The sequence below is a fragment of the Sesamum indicum genome, linkage group LG4, assembly GCF_026168435.1.
Source record: "Sesamum indicum cultivar Baizhima isolate 11 linkage group LG4, ASM2616843v1, whole genome shotgun sequence".
NCBI lineage: Eukaryota > Viridiplantae > Streptophyta > Magnoliopsida > Lamiales > Pedaliaceae > Sesamum > Sesamum indicum.
This window is the reverse complement of record NC_142660.1, coordinates 14,481,364-14,501,009: the sequence shown is the minus strand read 5'-3', so window position 1 is coordinate 14,501,009 and position 19,646 is coordinate 14,481,364. Positions and strand designations below refer to the sequence as shown.

Sequence of the window (19,646 nt, the reverse complement as noted above, 5' to 3'; positions counted from 1 at the left end):
GTATATGGATCTTGAAGCGGGACCTGCAAAAAAGATGTTATCATTTCGTTGCCCAAGTTAGTATTGAATTCGAGATGAAAGAAAGCCAAAACGTAAATAAGTATATTGAAAATCGTAATGTGGTGAATAAAGTCGGTGAAAAGTGTAACAATATGTGATAAAGTGCTTGTAGACTACTCAAAAAATATTTAGAGAGTGAGAGACGTTAGAGGGGTGTTTAGAAAGTGAGAGACGCCAAAGAAGTCAGAAAGGTGTCCCCTATATGGAGGACGGAACCTATATTTATAGGGAGAGTGTCGCTGTCTAGTGGGAGTGTATCTCACTCCCGAGATTCTTGTGGAAGTTAGTTGGAATGGTTGGCATAAGAGGTAGGTCGTCTTTATCGCAACTGGATGTGCATTACTAAGAATCTCCTTTAGTCTACGGAAACCCTTCACCTGCGAAGAGTCATTGTTGCATTGGAGTGCCTCCTTGCTTATGCAGATTTCTATGTCTTGGGAGACCCCTCCCCTGTGAGGAGTCCTGGCCTCAAGGGAGGTCCTCCTAGGGCTAATGTGGTTCAAGTTGGCTGCTAACACCAGAGTTGATAAGGTGGCACGTGGGAAAGCGGGCTACCACCTATCTGTCCCCTTTGGCTGAATATTTTGGCGATCTTTGATCATGGTCCAAGTAGCGGGATCACCTAGGCCTCTCGGGTGATAATATGGGTCTTTCGTTTCTTTCTTCCTTGGGCTAGCTTATTTTTATGAACATCAGTAGCCCCCCTCTCCCTAATAAGTGGAGATTTCGACACTTATTAGAGTAGACGTCTTTTGAAGCGAGGCTCGAAGGATGAGCTTTTTTCTTTTTCTTTTTCGAATTGTTGAAAAGAACGTTAGTAAGATAAGTATTCTTAGAAAAGAAGAGCTTAGTTCGTGCCAGTACTGAACTAGGTATTTTATGAAGGTGCCTCCATGGAGGAAGGCTTAATGGGTACCTGTTGTGCCTACTCCAGTATAAGGCTTTAGTTTTCTACAGAAGAATATTAAATAAAAAAGACATGTATATATTACAAATAGGTTTTGCACGTATCAAACTTATTGTGCCTCCTCGAAGAGGGCTAATTTAAGGGGGGTTCCTTGGAACAGGACGTAGGGACGTAGGGACGTACCGACACATATAACTAATTGGACTAAAATTGTATTTTTTTTTTCTTAGAAAAATAGTTTTTGAAGTTATCATTTTTTAATACTATTGATCCATGTTGTCAGTTGACCGTTCATAACTAAAGAAAGTTATGCAAGCGACACGGACATGTGAGTATTTTTTATTTATTGACTCGAAAACACACAATAATAAGAATTTTTTCATGTCAATCTTGCCCAAATAAGAGCGAACTTAGTCGTTATTGATATTCCTTAGTCACATTTTTCAATTTTCAAAACAATAAAAACGTGAATATATATGTCTGTTTATGTTTGATTTAAAAGATTTAACCATTATTCTTATCTCAATTATTATTATCTTTATTTATAGATTATACAAATACAATTTTTTTTTGGGTGACTAGCAAGTTACCCTATGTGATATTAAAAATGAGCACATTAACCCCTTATGAAATAAATAAATAATTTACCCCCTATACTTTTTAAAATGAAGCAATTTATCTCCTTGTACTGGGAGATAATTGCTTCATTTTAAAAAATATAGGGAGGGAAGTTGTTGTATTTTAAAAATTATAGGGGTTAAATCGCTATTTATTTTTTTCGTAAGGGAGTAATTTGCTCATTTGAGATATCATAAGGGAATTGCTTGCATTTTTTCTATTTATTTTTCAACCATATATTAATTCACTTAATTATAAACCATCAATAAATTGTTTTCATAAGGCATATATTGGCATGCCATAATTAAACAATTCTATGTTAATAAAAACCCTATCATTTATTTCCCAAAAAAAAGTTACCTTTCATTAATTAATAATAATTTATCGTTTTTATATTAATATATATGTATATATATATAACTTAACTGATTAACGTTCTTGCAACCCGACAACCAAGTTTAAGCCATCTACATACACAATGGACTGGGTTATTTAAATAAAGGCCCACACATAGTGTGTGATGTCCATATAATTTTATATATCATTGAGTGACTAATTGGTAAATACTGATAAAATTTAAACGAAGTAAATTAGAGCTTTGTAAAATATTTTGGAGCAAATTATATTAATTAAGAAATTAGGTAAGACGTAATGAGAAGTTTTGGAAAAAATTAAATAAAACAAAAAAATGGATGAGAATTGGTGGATGGACCATCACCTTTCAAGATTATGTGACATACCACATAAGCTTTGTACTGTGTGATATAATTGATAAAGGGGTACCACACGAAATGTGTGCGGGGCAAAGATGATTGAGTGGTGCACTCCAACTTGGGCAAGCAAGGCCCTCAAAAAGTAAATGAAAAGATCAGGTATCATGTCATGGACTCGTACATGATTGTGGGTATGTGTTAGTTCTTACTTCTGTTGTTAGTATATGATAAATATTTGTTGGTTGGTGTGACTTCATTATATTTAACTTGTTGTGTGTGTGTGTGTGTGTACACTGTTTGGACCGTAACACATGAAGTTGAGAGTTTGGACTATGTAGTTATTAAATATACTGTTTTGTTGTCGGGTTTTGCGTTTTCAAATTCTTAACAGCCGGATGTTGCGTTATCTTCTTTTTAGTTTGTGTATATGAGTACGTCCGTGAAAAATAAATATAAACTTTTGAGGATGCCTATAATATATCTTATAACATATATAAACATATATTATATTGATAAAAATAGAAATTTATTTCATTGAGTAAACGGAAATTTCTTGTAAAATATACAATATTAATGAAATGATATACTAATTAGTGGTAATTAAATATGATGCCGTAGCTAGACAGTACTACATAGAGTCACTTATAGAAACGCTTATAATAAAAAAAGCGTCATGAATGATAATACTAAAATAAAAAACATCCTATTCCTGAGGCAAAAACTGAGCTTGATCTGCTGCTTGAGTCGGCAAGACTCAGTTATACTTGAGGTGTGGCGGGAGGAAGCAACCACTTAGACCCCTCAATATAAGCAATGCTAATGAACGACTTAACCTCTGCATCACTCAGCTGCTTACCATATGCCGCCCTCTTGCTAAGATCGGAACCTGGCCCCTCATTGTGGTATTCTCCAAAATATACGGTACTGTACATACAAAAATTAATGAAATTAAGCGATTATTAGAGAAAGACAACATTTGCATGAATGGCTGACCTGTCGGTATGGTTTTGACCATTATTAGACCATCCTTGAGGATTTACAGCGTCGCTCAATTGAGAGTAGGCAAAGATGACCCGACCGTAGGGGAACCAGGACCTGGCCAGGTACGCTGTCCCGTTGGTGCCCGTCACCCTGCAATGTACAAAAACATACCCGTTTGCCTCGTTGTGCTTCGACCTCGAGTGCGCTGCAATGAACGACACTGGATCGCCTGGAATCACATGTATCTCCGAATTCTACGTCCGAAAAATACACAAGTATAAGATCATATAATACGTAGGTACTGTCGGTATATGAATATTTTCAATCAAGAACTGCTAATTGAATTTTACCAAATAGATGGATTGTCCACTGCCAAAGATGAAGTCGACGGTGCCCTCAACATAGCAATCTTTGAACAAATGTTTGCCCCTGTCATCGCAAAGGGTGTCTTGAAATCCATACATTCTGCAGTTGTAGAAAGACGCATATTCTCCTGCAATTTTCATCGCCACCGCCTGAGCCCCCACTCTCTTTCCATCAGGCCTCGGTGCAGAATTCTAACAAGAACCAACATTGTATGAATAATGACCAAACAAATCATCAAACATGCATGGTTTCAGGAACCAACAATTAACGCTAAGAAAGGCGTTTCATTAGACACAAACCACGATTTTCAAATTGACAGCACTGAAATAGTCGGACTCCACAGTCAGGGTGGCACTCTCCAGGGTCCCGAACTGCGCAGCCGTGCCATCAAACAGCATAACCGGCATGTTGTTCGGGTCTCCGTACAATGTGATGAAATGCGTGTACCTGTCGATCTTTACTTTTTCTGTGTAGTTTCCAGGGCCAATGGATATAATCACGCGATGCTTGTTGCCTTGGGGGACGCTCTTTATGGCATCAGTAACAGTCTTGAAATCTCCACTTCCGTCGGTTCTGACTCGGACCACCGTGACATTCTTCTCAGCCTCAACCACGGCGGGGTCCAAAGAGCCTTCCTGGGAAGCTAAGGGGCCGACGTTGCGGTCGAACCAACTGTTTAATTGAGCCTTATCAGCAGGAATAGGTTCATCGTTGGTGGACAGCGCAATAGGAAGGACAAGAAGACCACCTCCACGGCAATATACGACACTTTTTGCATCGACATTTGATTAGATTAATAAGTTGTTTTCTTGCAAAACGTATGATGGCTCTGTCTCTATATATACATGTAAAAATTCTATTACAAGAATGAAGAGGGCGAAAGACAGGGAAGAATCGGGCGTAAACGGCGGAGTTTTAGTGGGAAATTAGAGAAGTGAAGCCTGCGGTAGGCGTTGTAGGAGTCTTATGGGCCTATGCTTGGAACGACTACCTATAGACTTATGTTTAGGTGGTGATTTTTGCTTTTTACATGCATTGGAAGATAATACATTGGGAGAAATATTTGTGAATGCAAGAAAGTTGTCTTTATGAGGACATGTTGCACATCAATGTAATATAAATTCATAATCATGCGACATTAATATCTTCTTCTTTTAGTATATAAAAGCACTTAATGTAAGTCAACATTAAATAGTCCATACGTTGAGAATCAATAATTGTAGAATTATAATAAGGTTACAAGAATATTTAAGTGATTGTCGTGATATTTTATATTATTTGATTTTAGAGTGATTTCATGCATTAATCATAATTAGCATGTGTAGTTTACCTATATAAATAGGTGAATAGTGTAATATTATTAAATCAAGAGAAAATAATATAATTTAGCTCTTTGGATATTTGTGTCTTAAATGTACGTAGACTCGAGATGAACAATTGGTGTCAGTTCAGGAGTAATATGGATCAGCCCACTGTTATGCATGATTAGTCAAAGGGTGGTCTTGGGCCATTAAATTGACTTCAATGGATTTATTTTAAAACTCAGATTACGCCAAATGATGTAGGTCGCGCGAAATCAGAATTATCGGGTCGGATTGCTGGGTTGAGGTCGTTGATTCCCTCTTTCGAGCTACCTGTTGTGGATCCTGAGAACACAACAAACGTAAGACTAGCCGAGAAGCCCTCGGCGATGGCCCTCCGATGCTTAAGTTAGAAAAAGTGGGGTCGAAAATATAATAACGAGATCGAATGAGACCACAAATATGACGGTAAAAAGAAGTGGTAAAAACGTATCTGAATAATCATAAATGAGGTTATTTATACTTGTACGGTACCCTCTACTTATGCGACACGTGGCACCAATGAGGGCGAGCCACGTCACCTCCTATAAAAGCCTGTTGTCGCCACTGCTGCACCTGCACACGGGGCCCCACACGCGCTGTCATCATATACATAAAAAAGAGGGTAAAAAATATAGGGGTATTTTGGTAATTATGTGATTTCCCTTATCATTACTCCCCCACTTCTCTTAGTGTCATTAATGAATAAGGGAAGCGAACAGTCACCATGTCAGTCTGTGGGATCTCGGCCATCCGTCCTAAGCTACGTGTCTCCACCTGTTGGAATGCGAAAAGGCGCGCTACTTCACATATTCCCCTAATCGCATTCGATCTCTCCCTGTGAGCTACTTCTATTCTCCAGGTATTCCTCCATCCTTTCTTATTCCAGCTTTTGATATTATGTCTTTTAAGTTTAGGAGTCTCTCCGTTCATGTATCCACTTCTGAGTCTAAATCGAACTCGGATTCGAGTTCGGTGTCGGGATCGTCAGCGACCTCCCCAAGGGAGATCGCTGGTACTTTTCGCGATCCCACCTCTTCCATTCCCCAACACTCTAATCATCCCGAGGAGGTAGCTAAATCCGATGAAACCCCTGTCTTTCAAAAATATACTGAAATGATGCAGCAAAAACCATGGTTAGGAATAGCGAGCATCATAAAAACGACTCTTGTAGTGTTAAAAAGAAAATATTACATCCCTGCCGATTAAGATATTATTATTCCTCGCTCATTTGATCGCATGCATCAGCCCCCAGAAGGCTACTGTACTTTATCTGTGCTCCATTTAGATGCCGGACTTCGTTTTCCCTTATCCCGCAAAGTGAATAATATCCTCGTTCGGCTAGGCCTCTGCCCAATGCAATTATCCCCCAATTCTATCAGCCATATACTCATGTTCATTATTGTTATGAAACACCTTGATTTGCCTTCCTCCTTCGACAATTTTTGGTCCTTATACAATATTACTGCCTCTAAGAGATCGGGGGAGACCGGGTGGTTCTACTTAACCACACGTAAGGACTGCCGTTTCTTATACGATTTGAGGTCTAATGTTGGTCCTTGGCGTGATAGATATTTCTTTATACGACCTCCACCCGGGGAATCTTGGGATTTTTACTTGGATTGGCGTGAGTCCAAACCCAAACCCGAAACTTTTGGGGAGGGGTTCGAGAGTGACCTCATAAATTACATTACTTTGTTTTGGTACCTTTCGAAAGTACTACTACAGGAAAAAGTCTTGAAGCTCGCGGGTCTCTCCCCTGCTCCTATTCCAATCAAAAGCTCTTTAGGTAATTTCATAAATCTCATTTGCTTGCTTCTTTTCCTTCTTAAGTGACCTCTAACAAAGTTATTTTTTGCAGAGTCTGAAATCATGCTGGCAAGGATCACGAACAAGACTAGAGCCAAGAAGGGAATGCTATCTCCTTCTGTTGATCGCGAGCTTAAGAGCGCAGCAGCGGCCGCCAAAGGGAAATCTCGGGAGCGCGCTCGAACTCCTACTCCGTCCCCTTCGGCCGCTACCGCTTCTGAACAACCTTCCACTCCTACAGAAATACGGGATCCCATCCCAGACGAGCAAGTTGAGGTGGTAGAAATCTCGGAGGATCGTGGTCTAAAAAGGAAGAGGGGGGAAAAGGGCGATCCCTGAAGCAGAGACCACAGCAGAACCAACAGAAAGTAGGAGCGATCCCTCCTCGAGATCAACCAGACAGGGCCGACTTGAGGCCAAACTTGCTGCCGATCGGGTCGCTGAGCCCGAAAGTAGAAAAAGGTTCGCCACCTTTCAAGAGGCGTGGCAGCGACAAGGGAGGAGCGACCTTCCTCTGCTCGGAGTGCTGAGATGTCCGGGGAAAAATGGGTCCCCGACTGGAAGATCTCCAAGAACAGCAGTGTTCTGGGACCTTTGCTGGGCAAGATTCGTGGGAGGTCTATAAAGCCGCTTGTCTTGAACGGGATCAAGTCATCCTTGCCCAAACTTCTCTCACATCCCTCGATGAGCATTTCGCGCACAATATGACCCAGGTAACCAACCACTTATCCTTCTTGCGAACTGACTTTTCATTAACTCTTTGCCTTCACGAATTAATTTTCTCTAATCGAACTCTCGTATCGTTGCTACATGCCATGGCGTTTGCCCACAATATCTCCCTCCAATGTGCAGTGTGGAGACATGACAAAATTCTCCTTGAAGCAAAAACTGTGGAGATGGAGAAGAAGATTTTAGAACAACAAGCGCTGATTGAGTCCTTGCAGTTTGAAACCCAAGAGAAAAATGAGCTCGCTTCCAAGCTGGAAATTTTCGAAAAATAGTTGGAGGAAGTTAGATCCACAGAACGGATTGCATTGTTGCCTTCGAAGTGGGCAAGGAGCAGGGGTTAGCTGAAGGTCGGGATCAAGGCATAGCTGAAGGTCGGGCCCTATTTTTGCAGAGCCAGGAATTTCAAGATATGTTAGGTCAAGCTCGCTTAAATGGTGCTTGCGACTTTTTGAGATCGAGGACCTTCCGAGAAGCTGTAGAAAACCGGGCATCGGACTTCATGATAGACGGATTTGAAAAATGCCAAGGCCAAATTCAGAAGCTCGATGGATTTGCAGAGGGTTTCGATCTGGAGCAGTTAGATGTCTCTCTGGACAAGAATCTCGAGTCGTATCCCCCAGGACCAGCACCTGCCGATGACTTTCCTGAGTTCCTGCCTTTGATGGATGAACTACCTCCCCCATTTCCTATTTCATAGACGCATAGGGATGCACGAACAGTTTTTGTAAACACTTATGTATTTTGAACCGATGAATGATTTAGGGATTAATTCCCTCTTTTGTAATTCTATGATTATCAATGCCAGCATTTTTTATCATCTGAGCTCCGAGCAGTTTGTGTTCGAATATTCATGAAGAATCCTGATAACTCCCCCAAAACTTACAACAGAAATCCTGCATGCTGATCGCATAAGAATCCATTTTTTTTTTAAGTTAAAAATCCTGCAACCCTTTGAGATCGTTTATGAAGCTTCAGAATACTCCTTCCTTCAGGTCACTTATAAAACTTTTTTCAAAACCAATAATCCTGCGTATCTTCTTCAGATCGCTTATGAACCTTTTTCAGGTTAGAAATACTGCGCATCTTTTTCAGATCGCTTATGAACCTTTTTCAGGTTAGAAATCCTGCGTATCTTTTTCAGATCGCTTATGAACCTTTTTTCAGGTTAGAAATCCTACGCATCTTTTCCAGATCGTTTATGAACCTTTTTCAGGTTAGAAATACTGCGCATCTTTTTCAGATCGCTTATGAACCTTTTTCAGGTTAGAGATACTGCGTTATCTTTTTCAGATCGCTTATGAACCTTTTTCAGGTTAGAGATACTGCGTTAACTTTTTCAGATCGCTTATGAACTCTTTACCTTTAAAGTTAGCTTTGAGAGAACATAACAAAACCTGTGGATGCAAAATGACCTTTTTCAGGTCGTCTTTTTCAGACTATTGAAATGTCTTTTTCAGACAATTACAAACCTTTTTCAGGCAAAATCTCACTAAGTAGCTTACATATGTCTAAGCATAAAATTTCTTCAAGTTATGCACGTTCCAAGGTCGTTTTGCAAATTCTTCCCCTCTAAATCTTGTAAGATGTATGTCCCTTTTCGTCGAATCTCCACTACCTTATACGGGTCTTCCCATGTCGGATCGAGCTTCCCAACATGCTTCGACACTTCGACTTTCTTCAAGACAAGGTCGCCGACTGGAAAACTCCTCGGTCGCACTCTTCGATTATAATTTCTGGTCATCATGCTTTTATATCGCAAGATCTTCACATACGCACGATCTCTTCCTTCTTCGATCACTGTCAGGTCAAATGACCGCTCCTGAGAATTTCCTTCCGCTTCATATTGGGTGACTCGAGCTGTTTCTTCACCAATCTCCGCGGGTATGATAGCTTCACTGCCATATACCAAACAGAAAGGGGTCTCACCTGTGGCAGTTTGCGGGGTCGTTACCCAAAGTACTCCAGGCAGTTCTTCGACCCATGCCCCTTTTGCTCCTTCCAACCGAGTCTTTAAATATTGCAACAAAGTTCGGTTCGTGACCTCGGCTTGCCCGTTCACTTGTGGATTCCCGACCGCCATAAAGTTCTACTGGATTTTTAGTTCCTTACACCACGCCATGATCTTCCTACCTTGGAACTGAGTTCCATTATCCGACACTAGAACCCGCGGAATCCCAAACCTGCAAATAATATTTTTTCAAATGAAATTTATTACCTCTTTCTCAAAGATCTTTTCCAAAGCTTCAGCCTCAACCCACTTGGAAAAATATTCGACCGCCACAATCAGAAATTTTTTCTGCGCCACCGCTTGAGGAAATGGACCAACGATGTCGATTCACGACTGATCAAAAGGGCATGCGACCTTCAAGGGTTCTAGAGGGGTCGCTGGAGAGTGCAATAATCCTGCGTATTTTTGGCAACTTTCACATTTCCTAGCAAATTCCTTCGCATCTTCTACCATCAAATAGCCTTGCCTAAGGATCTTCTGGGCCAACGATCTTCCTCCCGAATGATTTCCACAACTGCCCTCATGTATTTCCTTCATAACATACTGCGACCTCTCTGCATCTAAACACTTCAGTACAATACCTTCTGTAGTTCTCTTGTATAAGTCATCTCCGACCAAAGTAAAGCAATTAGCTTTAAATTGCAACCTCTTGGCAGCAATCGCGTCGCTAGGTAATTCCCCATACTTTAAATACCGAACAAAAGGCGTTTTCCAAGAATCCGCCGTCTCGACCACGTGGATCTCTGCATCATCTATTACTGGTTGAGACTTCACCAATACGGTGATCTTCCTTTCCTTAATTCCTTCCACCAACGACCTGAACCTCGATAAGGCATCTACTCGCATGTTTTCGTCCCTTGGAATTTGGCTGATCGTGCATCTATCAAACTTTTTCATCATATCCTTCACCCTCGCCAGGTATTGTGTCATGAACCATTCGCGCATTTCATAGGTGCCCTATACCTGCATCGCGACAAGTTGTGAGTCCGTATATACATCTACCTGCCTTATACCTCCATCCAATGTTGTCTGCAATCCTTGAATTAAAGCTTCATAATCAGCTTCATTATTTGTAGTCGGAAAATTTAGCCTCACAGCAATCTCGATCTCAGCACCATTCGGTCCCTGCAAGTAAATACCGGCTCCTCCATTCTTTGAGGTCGAGGACCTATCCACATGCAACAACCATCTCTCCTCTTTTTCTGGTTGTTCACCAGCGAACTCAACCAAGAAATCGGCAGACACTTGCGCTTTGATTGAATTCCTCGTTTGAAATTCGATGTCAAATTCTCCTAGCTCCACTGCCCATTTGATCATCCTGCCAGATGTATCCGGTTTTGACATAACCTGCTTCAAATGATGATTAGTCAACACAACAATAGGGTGGGATTGGAAGTAAGATCGCCATTTTCGTGCTGTTATCACCAAGGCCAATGCTAGCTTCTCGATCTTGATATATTTCTTTTTCGCCCCTTGCAACATTTTGCTTACATAGTAAACAGGATTTTGTTTGCCATTCTCTTCTCGAATCAGCACCGAACTCACTGCGTTATCTGAGACAGCTAAATACACATACAATTTTTCCCCAATCATGGGATTAGAAAGTAGTGGTGGGGTGGTTAGATATAATTTTAGCTCCTAAAGAGCCTGTTCGCATTCCTCATTCCACTCAAAATTATTCGCTTTTCGCAAAACTTTAAAGAAGGGTAAGTTGCGATCAGCAAACCTAGCTATGAAACGATTTAGCGAGGCGACCTTCCCCGTTAACTGTTGCACCTCCTTTATCGATTTTGGCGACCCCAACTGCATGATCGCTTTTATTTTTTCAGGATTTGCCTCTATGCCTCGTTCGCTAACCATGTAACCCAAAAACTTACCCCCTCGCACCTCAAAGGTGCATTTAGATGGATTCAACTTCATGCCGTAAGATCGCATAATGTCAAAAGTTGTTCGCAAATTTGTCAAATGATCACATTCTTGCTTGCTTTTGACCAGCATATCATCAACATACACTTCCATCTTACTTCCGATGTGATCTTTAAACATTCGATTGACCAATCTCTGGTAGGTCGCGCCTACGTTCTTCAATCCGAATGGCATTACATTGTAGCAATAGACCCCATTCTCGGTCACGAACGCAGTTTTTTCTGCATCTTCCTTAGCCATAAAAATTTGATGGTAGCCCTGATAAGCGTCCATTATGCTAAACAGTGCATACCCCGCCGTTGTGTCCACCAGCAAATCGATCCTCGAAAGCGGGTACGGATCTTTTGGGCATGCTTTGTTAAGATCAGTGTAGTCTGTACACATTCTCCATTTCCCAGCTGCTTTTGGAACGATAACCACATTTGACAACCAGGTCGTGTATTGGATTTCTCTAACGAACCCAACGTGTATTCGATGATCCTGTTCCTTTTGACCCCGAATACTCTTCTTTTTTTTGTTTCACCGGTTTGACCTGCGAATCAATATTAAGTCGATGTACAATTACCTTGGGGTTTATGCCTTGAAAATCAGAGGGGCTCCACGCAAAGAGGTCGTTATTGCTCCGCAAAAAATCAATCATCATTGTCTCCATCTCCTTCATCATCTGCGATCCAATACAGGTCGTTTTCTGGAAATTTCCTGAAATTAACTCGACCTCCTTATATTCCTCCAACGGCTCGATTCTTTCCATCTTTCCCCGTTTTGCCTCTTCACTTGGTCCATCTCCTCTTTTCTCTTTTCCTTTTTCATTGTTTCTCCCTGCTTAACAGCCAAATTATAACATTGCCTCGTCGTTCGTTGGTCGCATGTCACTTCCCCTACTCCCTGCGGCCTGGGGAACTTCATCTTTAGGTGGTACGTAGATACCACTGCTCTGAACTTATTTAATCCGGGTCGCCCTAGTACCACATTATATGTGAACGGACTGTCAACCACCAAAAATTGGACCATGCAGGTCTTTCTTTTGGGTTCTTCCCCCAAGAAAACTGGCAGCTCTATCACACCTTCAGGAACGACCTCACTGCCCCGAAACCCGACCAAAGGTGTCCGAACTGGCTTCAATCTCACATTTTTCAAGTCCATTTTCCTGAGAACATCACTGAAAATAATATCAATAGAACTACCATTATCTATCAACACTTTGTGTATCTGGTAGTTGGCGATGTCCATTTTTATGACCATAGGATCGTTCTGGTCAGGCGCACCCGAACTCATATCTTCATCTCCAAAGACTATATTTTCTTGTTTTTCTACATGCATCACTTGTTGTCCGTATCTGGACCTGCTCTCCTTGGTATATTTTTTCCTCGACCTCATTGAGTCTCTATTCGTCAGTCCACCTGATATAGTATGGATAATGCCCTTCGTGGGTGGATTATCTCGAGCTGTACTCTTTCCTGCCTCGTCTTTCTGGTGTCGCTCATGGCTTCGCGACTTGCTGCAATCACCCGCTTCAGCTCTCCTGTCAATCAGATGTTTAAAATAACCTTGCCTCACCAGCCTTTCGATCTCGTCTCTCAATTGGTAGCAATCCTCCGTGTTATGCCCTTTGTCTTTATGGAACCTGCAATATTCATGTGTGTTTTTCTTAGTCGGGGTATCACGCATCTTACCCGGCCATTGCAGGAAGCCCTCCTTTTCGACCATCGCCATCACTCTTTCTCTAATAGTTGTCAACGGAGTGTACTTGTGATACCGAGGCAAATACGGCCCCCTCCGTTCGCGATCCTTCTCAGATCGTTGCTTGCCCTCTCGCTATCGTTCTCCTCTCGATCGTCCTGGATCCCTTGTCCAGTCGTTGTCCTTCATAGCATTCATCTCTTCCTCATCAATGTATTTTTGAGCCATTTCAATTAACTGCTCTGTTCCCGTTAGTGGGTCTTGGGCCAATGCTGACGCGAAGGGGCCTTTCTGCAAACCATGTATTAGGATGCTCACCATCATGTGGATCCTTAAATCCTGGACCTCCAGTACCTCGTTATTGAATCGTCCCATGAAAGCCTTTAATGTTTCGTCCTCCCTCTATCTAATCGTGAACAGGTGGGTGGCTGACCTTTTCGCTTTCTTTTGCTGGCAAAATGGAAAGAAAATTTATGAATTAACTGTTCGTAAGAATCAATTGTTCCACTATCTAGACTCGTGAACCATTCATGAGCCTTGCCCTTCAGGGTAGTGACAAACAGTTTCGCTTTGATCGGGTCGGTCTGGCCATAGAGATTCATGACCAGATCGAATGCAGCAACATGTTCCATAGGATCCTTGCTCCCATCATACTTGGGTAGATTTGGGAACCGAAAACTACTATCTACCGCCTCCAACAGAATCCGATTTGTGAAGGGTGAGCTTCTATTCTGCGATACGATCTCTCCCCTTTTCTTCAACTATTCGATTTGCTTTCCTAGCAGCTCAATCTGCTTCCCAACGCTATCCACCTCCGCTCGCGATATGCCTAGCTGTCTAGCGGTCGTTCTCCTGCTAGCCATCGTTCTTTTGCTGGTTACCTCATTTGATAGGGTTCTCTCGGGGCCTTTTTCAAGCGCCCTTGAGGCCTCTCTCCTCTATTCCGCTTCTATTTCTTGAAACAACTGCCTCTTAACCCCTTCCCTAGCTGGGGTTACTGTTCTGCGCTCATATTCCACAATGGCTTTCATGCTCACCTCCTCGATCATACGCTGCAGCTCTTCCCTAGTCATTTGTACCATCCCCTCCTCTCATTTCCTTCGGGTTTCCTCTACCTGTTGATCCCGTCGTGATGACCCTTCCATTTTCAGCTCGTTCTCAGATTCCCACAGACGGCGCCAAATGATGTAGGTCGCGCGAAATCAGGATTATCGGGTCGGACCGCTAGGTTGGATCGCTGGGTTGAGGTCGTTGATTCCCTCTTTCGAGCTACCTGTTGTGGATCCTGATAACACAGCAAACGTAAGACTAGCCGAGAATCCCTCGGCGATGGCCCTCCGATGCTTAAGTTAGAAAAGGTGGGGTCGAAAATATAATAACGAGATCGAGTAAGATCAAAAATATGGCGGTAAAAAGAAGTGGTAAAAACGTATCTGAATAATTATAAATGAGACTATTTATACTTGTACGATACCCTCTACTTATACGACACGTGGCACCAATGAGGGCGAGCCACGTCACCTCCTGTAAAAGCCTATTGTCGCCACTGCTGCACCTGTACACGGGGCCCCACACGCGCTCTCATCATATACATATAAAAGAGGGTAAAAAATATAGGGGTATTTTGGTAATTATGTGATTTCCCTTATCACATGTTAAAATTGAGTTGGCCGATAACCATTTAGGTAATCCTAAGACCTACCTCCTCATTTGGATAGCTCCCATTTAATTTACCAAATCTGCTAGATCCACTAAGAAAACCCAGCCCACCGACCCGACCCGACCCAATCCACTAACCGTACCAAACTCGGTCCCATTAAAACCCCTAAAACCTACCCTTCACTTTCAGCAACACTCTCTCTCTTCTCATTCTTGACAGCGGCACCTCTCCCTTTCTCTTTGTGAACAATCGAAGCGATTTCTTGATGAAAATATTGGAGCAACCGTGAGATTGTTTGTCAGCCTTTGGGGCCGTGTCTTGCCTGTCCGGATCTCGACTCTTTGTACTGTTTTTCTGGTTTATTTTAATATTCGGTTGTAATATTATTATTTTTGTAATATTCATTTGTAAAGTGGTTTGCATTATTAAGGGTTTGAAAAACCCACAAATCTGAAATAGTTAATTAGGACCTGTGTTTTGGGGCTTTTGTTGAAGAAATAAACTCCCAACATCCCAAATTTTTTAAATTGTACAATTGCAAATACAATTCTAACATAATTGAAATTGTCTTAGTTACAAGGCGAAATAACAAATTCTCCTTCTTTTGCTATTGATGCAAGATCTAAAAAAAGTTCGCCTTCTATTGTTTAAAGTCTCATTTCAATCAACATCCCCATGATATCGGTATAAATAGGTGAACACTATAAACTCAAATCAAGAGAAAATAATATAATTTAATTTTTTGGACAATTATCGTGAACGTATGCCATATGCCCGAACTACGTAAATCCCCTTGTTCTTTTTCTCTCGTCACACACCCAAAAATTTGACACCATAGGTGCCATGAGCGAACCATCGTCCAAGCATAAAAATTAATATCAAATGACAGAAAACATTTTCACTCCCAAATTTCCTAAACCAAAAATCGTACCAACATGGCTGCTAGTTTTGTACAGCGGACGTTATTGCATTAGTTATAAGAGAAACCTGGTAATTTTTCCAGCATTATTACATTCACGTACTAAGTTTAAGGTAGTATTGGAGACGAAGATTTGCTCTTAAGATTGGTGATCAACACGCAGTTGGACCAAATCTCAAGATCCCTCTCCCAAATCTTTTTCTTATCCAACTTCGCCAACTCCGGCAGCGCGAGTGCTGTTTTCAGTATCCCTTTGTGGCAGCTCTGCCCCAAACCTACAAGCTCGCCGCAGCACCTGCGGCTGATCACCCCGCCTGTCCCGAGAAATATGCCTCTCGAAATCTCCACCCCGCACTTTTCTGTCAGCTTCTCCAAACAGCTATGAAACCCCTGGAATGGCTCCGGCGGCAGAGCGTACTCCTGGTAGACGACAGGCGACGGTGCAGCCGCCTGGGGTGTGTTCTTTCTACCGCCAGGGAGCGACGCGGTATGATGACCGGCATGCTTCTTGCGGATGGTGGAGGGCGGGAAGTGGCGGTTCACGAAGTGTATGCGGGGGAATGGGGCAGCGGAGACGTGGAACTTGTTGGTTTGGAGAGCTTGCGCTGAAAATGCAGCTAGAGCGACGGCGAAGACTGCCAGAGCGCAGACGATACTACACCTTGCCATCTTAGGTTGATGGGATCAGATGAATTTGATTGTCTGAATAGTTGGATGATGAAAAAGAATGGGAAAAAGGGTTGATATTTATGGGGTGCCTTTGATCAGAATTCAGATACGTTTCAGGTTTGCATATATAAGTAACAACGTTAATTGAATTACAAAGTTAATTAATGAGTCTCTTATTTTAATGGGATGTCAGTTTCTTGATTCAATGAGAAACAGCATGCGATCTTGGGCTTAATTGCAATTTAAATCCAGTACATACACGGGTTAAATGTAATTTATACTAAGACATGTAAAATGAGCACAAAAAAAAAATACTTATAAAAAAAGTATTAGTAAATTATCCTCAATACTATGGAGAGGTAATTTGCTTCATTTTTTAAAACATAAAGAAAATTTGGGTTTTGGCTTAAATGCATTTACTCCGTATATTAGGGGTGGCAAAACAAGGACCTTAAATATAGAGGTGGCAAAAAATACCTCAAAATTATTTTCTTTTTTTTTTTTTTGCAATTGTAGGATCTGGCCACCAAATTTTTATAAGTGGCCAAAATTAGGGTTTTTTTTTTTTTTTTGCGGTCGCTGATTGAGCATTTTTTTAAAAAAATCAACTGCTACATAAGTGTTTAACACAAGCAATGATGTGGAAAAAAAATAAAACACCTTTTTATTTGAATTTTTTACTAATTGGACATTTTATGTATATAAATATTTAATTCTGCGGTACTAGTTGTCGTAGCACGATATTTCTAAATGTGTATAAATAATTTTATACACTTTAAAATATATTATAAGTTTAATATATATATACATAAAATATAAATACTTAAAATTATATAAAAAAAGATTATAATACTGTAGATATTTTTAAATCCTTCCCCCCCCCCCCCCAGCCCCAACCCTTTTGCCCCTACCCTCGCCGCCACGCCCTGCCCTCAATCTCTGCCTCGATGTCGCGCCCCTAGTCTGGGCCACGTCGTGTTGCCCCCCCCCCCCCCTCCTAGGATCGGCGAGGCGATCGTCCCCCTCTACTGGGGCCGGTGATGCCGTCGCATCCTTTTGTGAGGGGACGGCGGCAGCATTGCTGGGGAGCGGGGAGGAATTGGGTAGGTGGGTGGCTATGGGGGTGGAGGGTGTGTGTCTTTAATTTTTTATTTTAATCTATATTATATAAAATAATTATTTTATTTTTATAATTATACACATAATACAAAATTTCAAATTAATTTTATATAATTCCACTTTTTTTTCATGTAAGTGCTTACTTGACACATAAAAAATAAAAAAAATTGCCCAATCAACAAAAGCCCCAAAAAAGTCCTAATTTTTGTCCACATAAGCAAACTCCGGCCACTTTTAAAAATTCAGTGGTTGAAGTCCTACAATTGTCAAAAATAATAATAATAATAATAATTTTGGAATTATTTTGTCGCCCCTATATTCAGGGTTCTTGTTTCGCCACCCTCCTAATATACAGATAGTAAATGCAATTAAGCCTTTATTTTTTTTATAGAGATTTTTTTGTTTATTTAATTCTCATATGATATGGGGTAAACAGAATTTAACCCATATATATAGATATATATGTATGAAGAGTGACAATTTTAATTTTATGAAAAGTTAATGGACAATTTGGTTTAGTAGTTTATCAATTTTGTGGATTGAGCACTTTAATTTTTTTTCATTATAATTTTCAAAATCACCAATTTTATGCCCTTATATGATGTATATTTAGGAAATTCAAGCGAAAGATATCGTTTGCTTCATGAAAATTAAGAAGGGAATAATACAATTTTAATTTATCCTGTAATTTGGAGGTGATATGTTTTGTCCTAAATAAATTAATTTTAGTAATTTAATCATGTAAAATTATAATTTTTATAATTTTAATCTTTTTTCAACAAAATTAATTGGCTGAAAAATTATATATGACTTATACATGACTCAATTAAATTGAAAAATCCGACGAAAAAGGACTAAAATTACCATAATTTTAAATTATAGGACTAAATGACAAAAATTAATTCATGCAGAACCAAAAATGTTTCTCCTTAAGCTATAGGACTAAGATTGCATTTTTTTCCACTAATGAGTAGTATTTTATGTTAATTTGCATTTGATTTTTTTGTAATTGTATTAAACTTTTAGAGCTTCTTTTATTATTATTATTTATTGACGTATACATATTTGGATGGGCCCTTACTGATTCGATAGATCTACCAATACATATTAATTATTCTCCGAATATTTATCGATCATACCATGATTGGTTTTATTGGATATCATCAATAATGATATCCAAAAACAACGTACTATTGTGATCAGTGTTATATAAATTAATCAAATTGAGACTTTTTTTTTTTTTTAAGAAACTCTTAGTAATATGATTTACTTAATTTACTCTTACATATATTAAAATATAATCAATGAAAGGGAAAAAAAAAACAATTGTAGTTTTGTAAGTTGTAGCTCAAGGCTGGTATTTTTTTATCCTGCAAACATTAATTTTCACAATTTAGTTTTTTTAACTTTAAATTTTGGCAATTCATTCTTTTTCGAGGGAATTCTCATTTAATTGGATGATGGATGTTGAGACCACAAAAAAAAAAAAAAATTCTATAAATACTGACCAGCGCAATAATGACTGCAAGGAAGAATAGAGTAAGTTGGTCTACTGCTCTATCCTTGTTGGATTCTGAGTTAGATATTAGAATTGGCAGCTAGGAGTTCTGAGCTAGAGATGCTAGAGTCCGAACTTGTTGAATTTATGACTTATGTAGCTATTGAGTTCTTGTTGTCTCTTCTTTATCTATCCTATAAGAGGCCTCTTGATCGGTTCATAAAGCTCAAAAGAGAAGCATCTCTTAGGACTCATTAGCTTTCGAATCACCATCAGCATCTAGCATCCTCGATTCCAACAACGCGAACGAGGGCTTCTCTCTGCTCTGCTTCACCTTTGGGAAGGCTTGTTTTCATTGCAAAATCTAGTTGAGCTACCTGTTTTTCTTACGGAAAGTTGTAGTTGTAGCTCGATAGCTAGGTAGGGATATTAGGCCGGCTTTTAGGAGCTTGATTTGTTGTTATATCTATAGAGCCTTGTTGCTTGTCTAGGGACTTTAAGGCTTATTGTTACATCCAACAGGGGGAGCTAAGGTGATGAGTTGTTGTAGTCTTGCTGCTAAATCGAGACGTCACCCAAATTCTCCCAGAAGTGGAGGTGACGTGGTCGCCCTCGCTCCGATAGGTGACAGCATTGTCCTCAAT

The 19,646-nt window shown here is 40.4% G+C and overlaps 5 protein-coding genes across 5 annotated transcripts; all 5 read right to left on the bottom strand.

Moving 5' to 3' along the window:
- Positions 1–2,892: 2,892 nt before the first annotated feature.
- Positions 2,893–4,430, bottom strand: LOC105160759 (pectinesterase 1-like; the record flags this gene model as incomplete). The annotated part of the gene is made up of 4 exons (XM_011078237.3): positions 2,893–3,222; positions 3,292–3,533; positions 3,630–3,836; positions 3,945–4,430. Coding segments are annotated over 4 exons (1,101 nt in total), but the record flags the coding sequence as incomplete, so codon positions are not given.
- Positions 4,431–9,048: 4,618 nt separating this feature from the next.
- Positions 9,049–9,603, bottom strand: LOC105160758 (uncharacterized). The gene has a single exon (XM_011078236.2). The coding sequence runs from the start codon at positions 9,601–9,603 to the stop codon at positions 9,049–9,051; it is 555 nt and encodes a 184-aa protein (XP_011076538.2).
- A 255-nt stretch (positions 9,604–9,858) lies between these two features.
- LOC148788493 (uncharacterized) lies at positions 9,859–10,476 on the bottom strand. The gene has a single exon (XM_088880108.1). The coding sequence runs from the start codon at positions 10,474–10,476 to the stop codon at positions 9,859–9,861; it is 618 nt and encodes a 205-aa protein (XP_088736234.1).
- Positions 10,477–10,488: 12 nt separating this feature from the next.
- LOC148788492 (uncharacterized) lies at positions 10,489–11,124 on the bottom strand. The gene has a single exon (XM_088880107.1). It carries the CDS (start codon positions 11,122–11,124, stop codon positions 10,489–10,491), a length of 636 nt encoding a protein of 211 aa, XP_088736233.1.
- Positions 11,125–12,162: 1,038 nt separating this feature from the next.
- On the bottom strand, positions 12,163–13,170 carry LOC105160757 (uncharacterized). Its single transcript, XM_011078235.1, has one exon. It carries the CDS (start codon positions 13,168–13,170, stop codon positions 12,163–12,165), a length of 1,008 nt encoding a protein of 335 aa, XP_011076537.1.
- Between the last annotated feature and the right edge of the window lie 6,476 nt (positions 13,171–19,646).

Excerpts from the sequence above, each read along its gene's own strand:
- LOC105160758 (XM_011078236.2), bottom strand. The coding sequence starts at position 9,603 with ATGGCGGTCGGGAATCCACAAGTGAACGGGCAAGCCGAGGTCACGAAC.
- LOC148788493 (XM_088880108.1), bottom strand. The coding sequence starts at position 10,476 with ATGCGCGAATGGTTCATGACACAATACCTGGCGAGGGTGAAGGATATG.
- LOC148788492 (XM_088880107.1), bottom strand. The coding sequence starts at position 11,124 with ATGATTGGGGAAAAATTGTATGTGTATTTAGCTGTCTCAGATAACGCA.
- LOC105160757 (XM_011078235.1), bottom strand. The coding sequence starts at position 13,170 with ATGGCGATGGTCGAAAAGGAGGGCTTCCTGCAATGGCCGGGTAAGATG.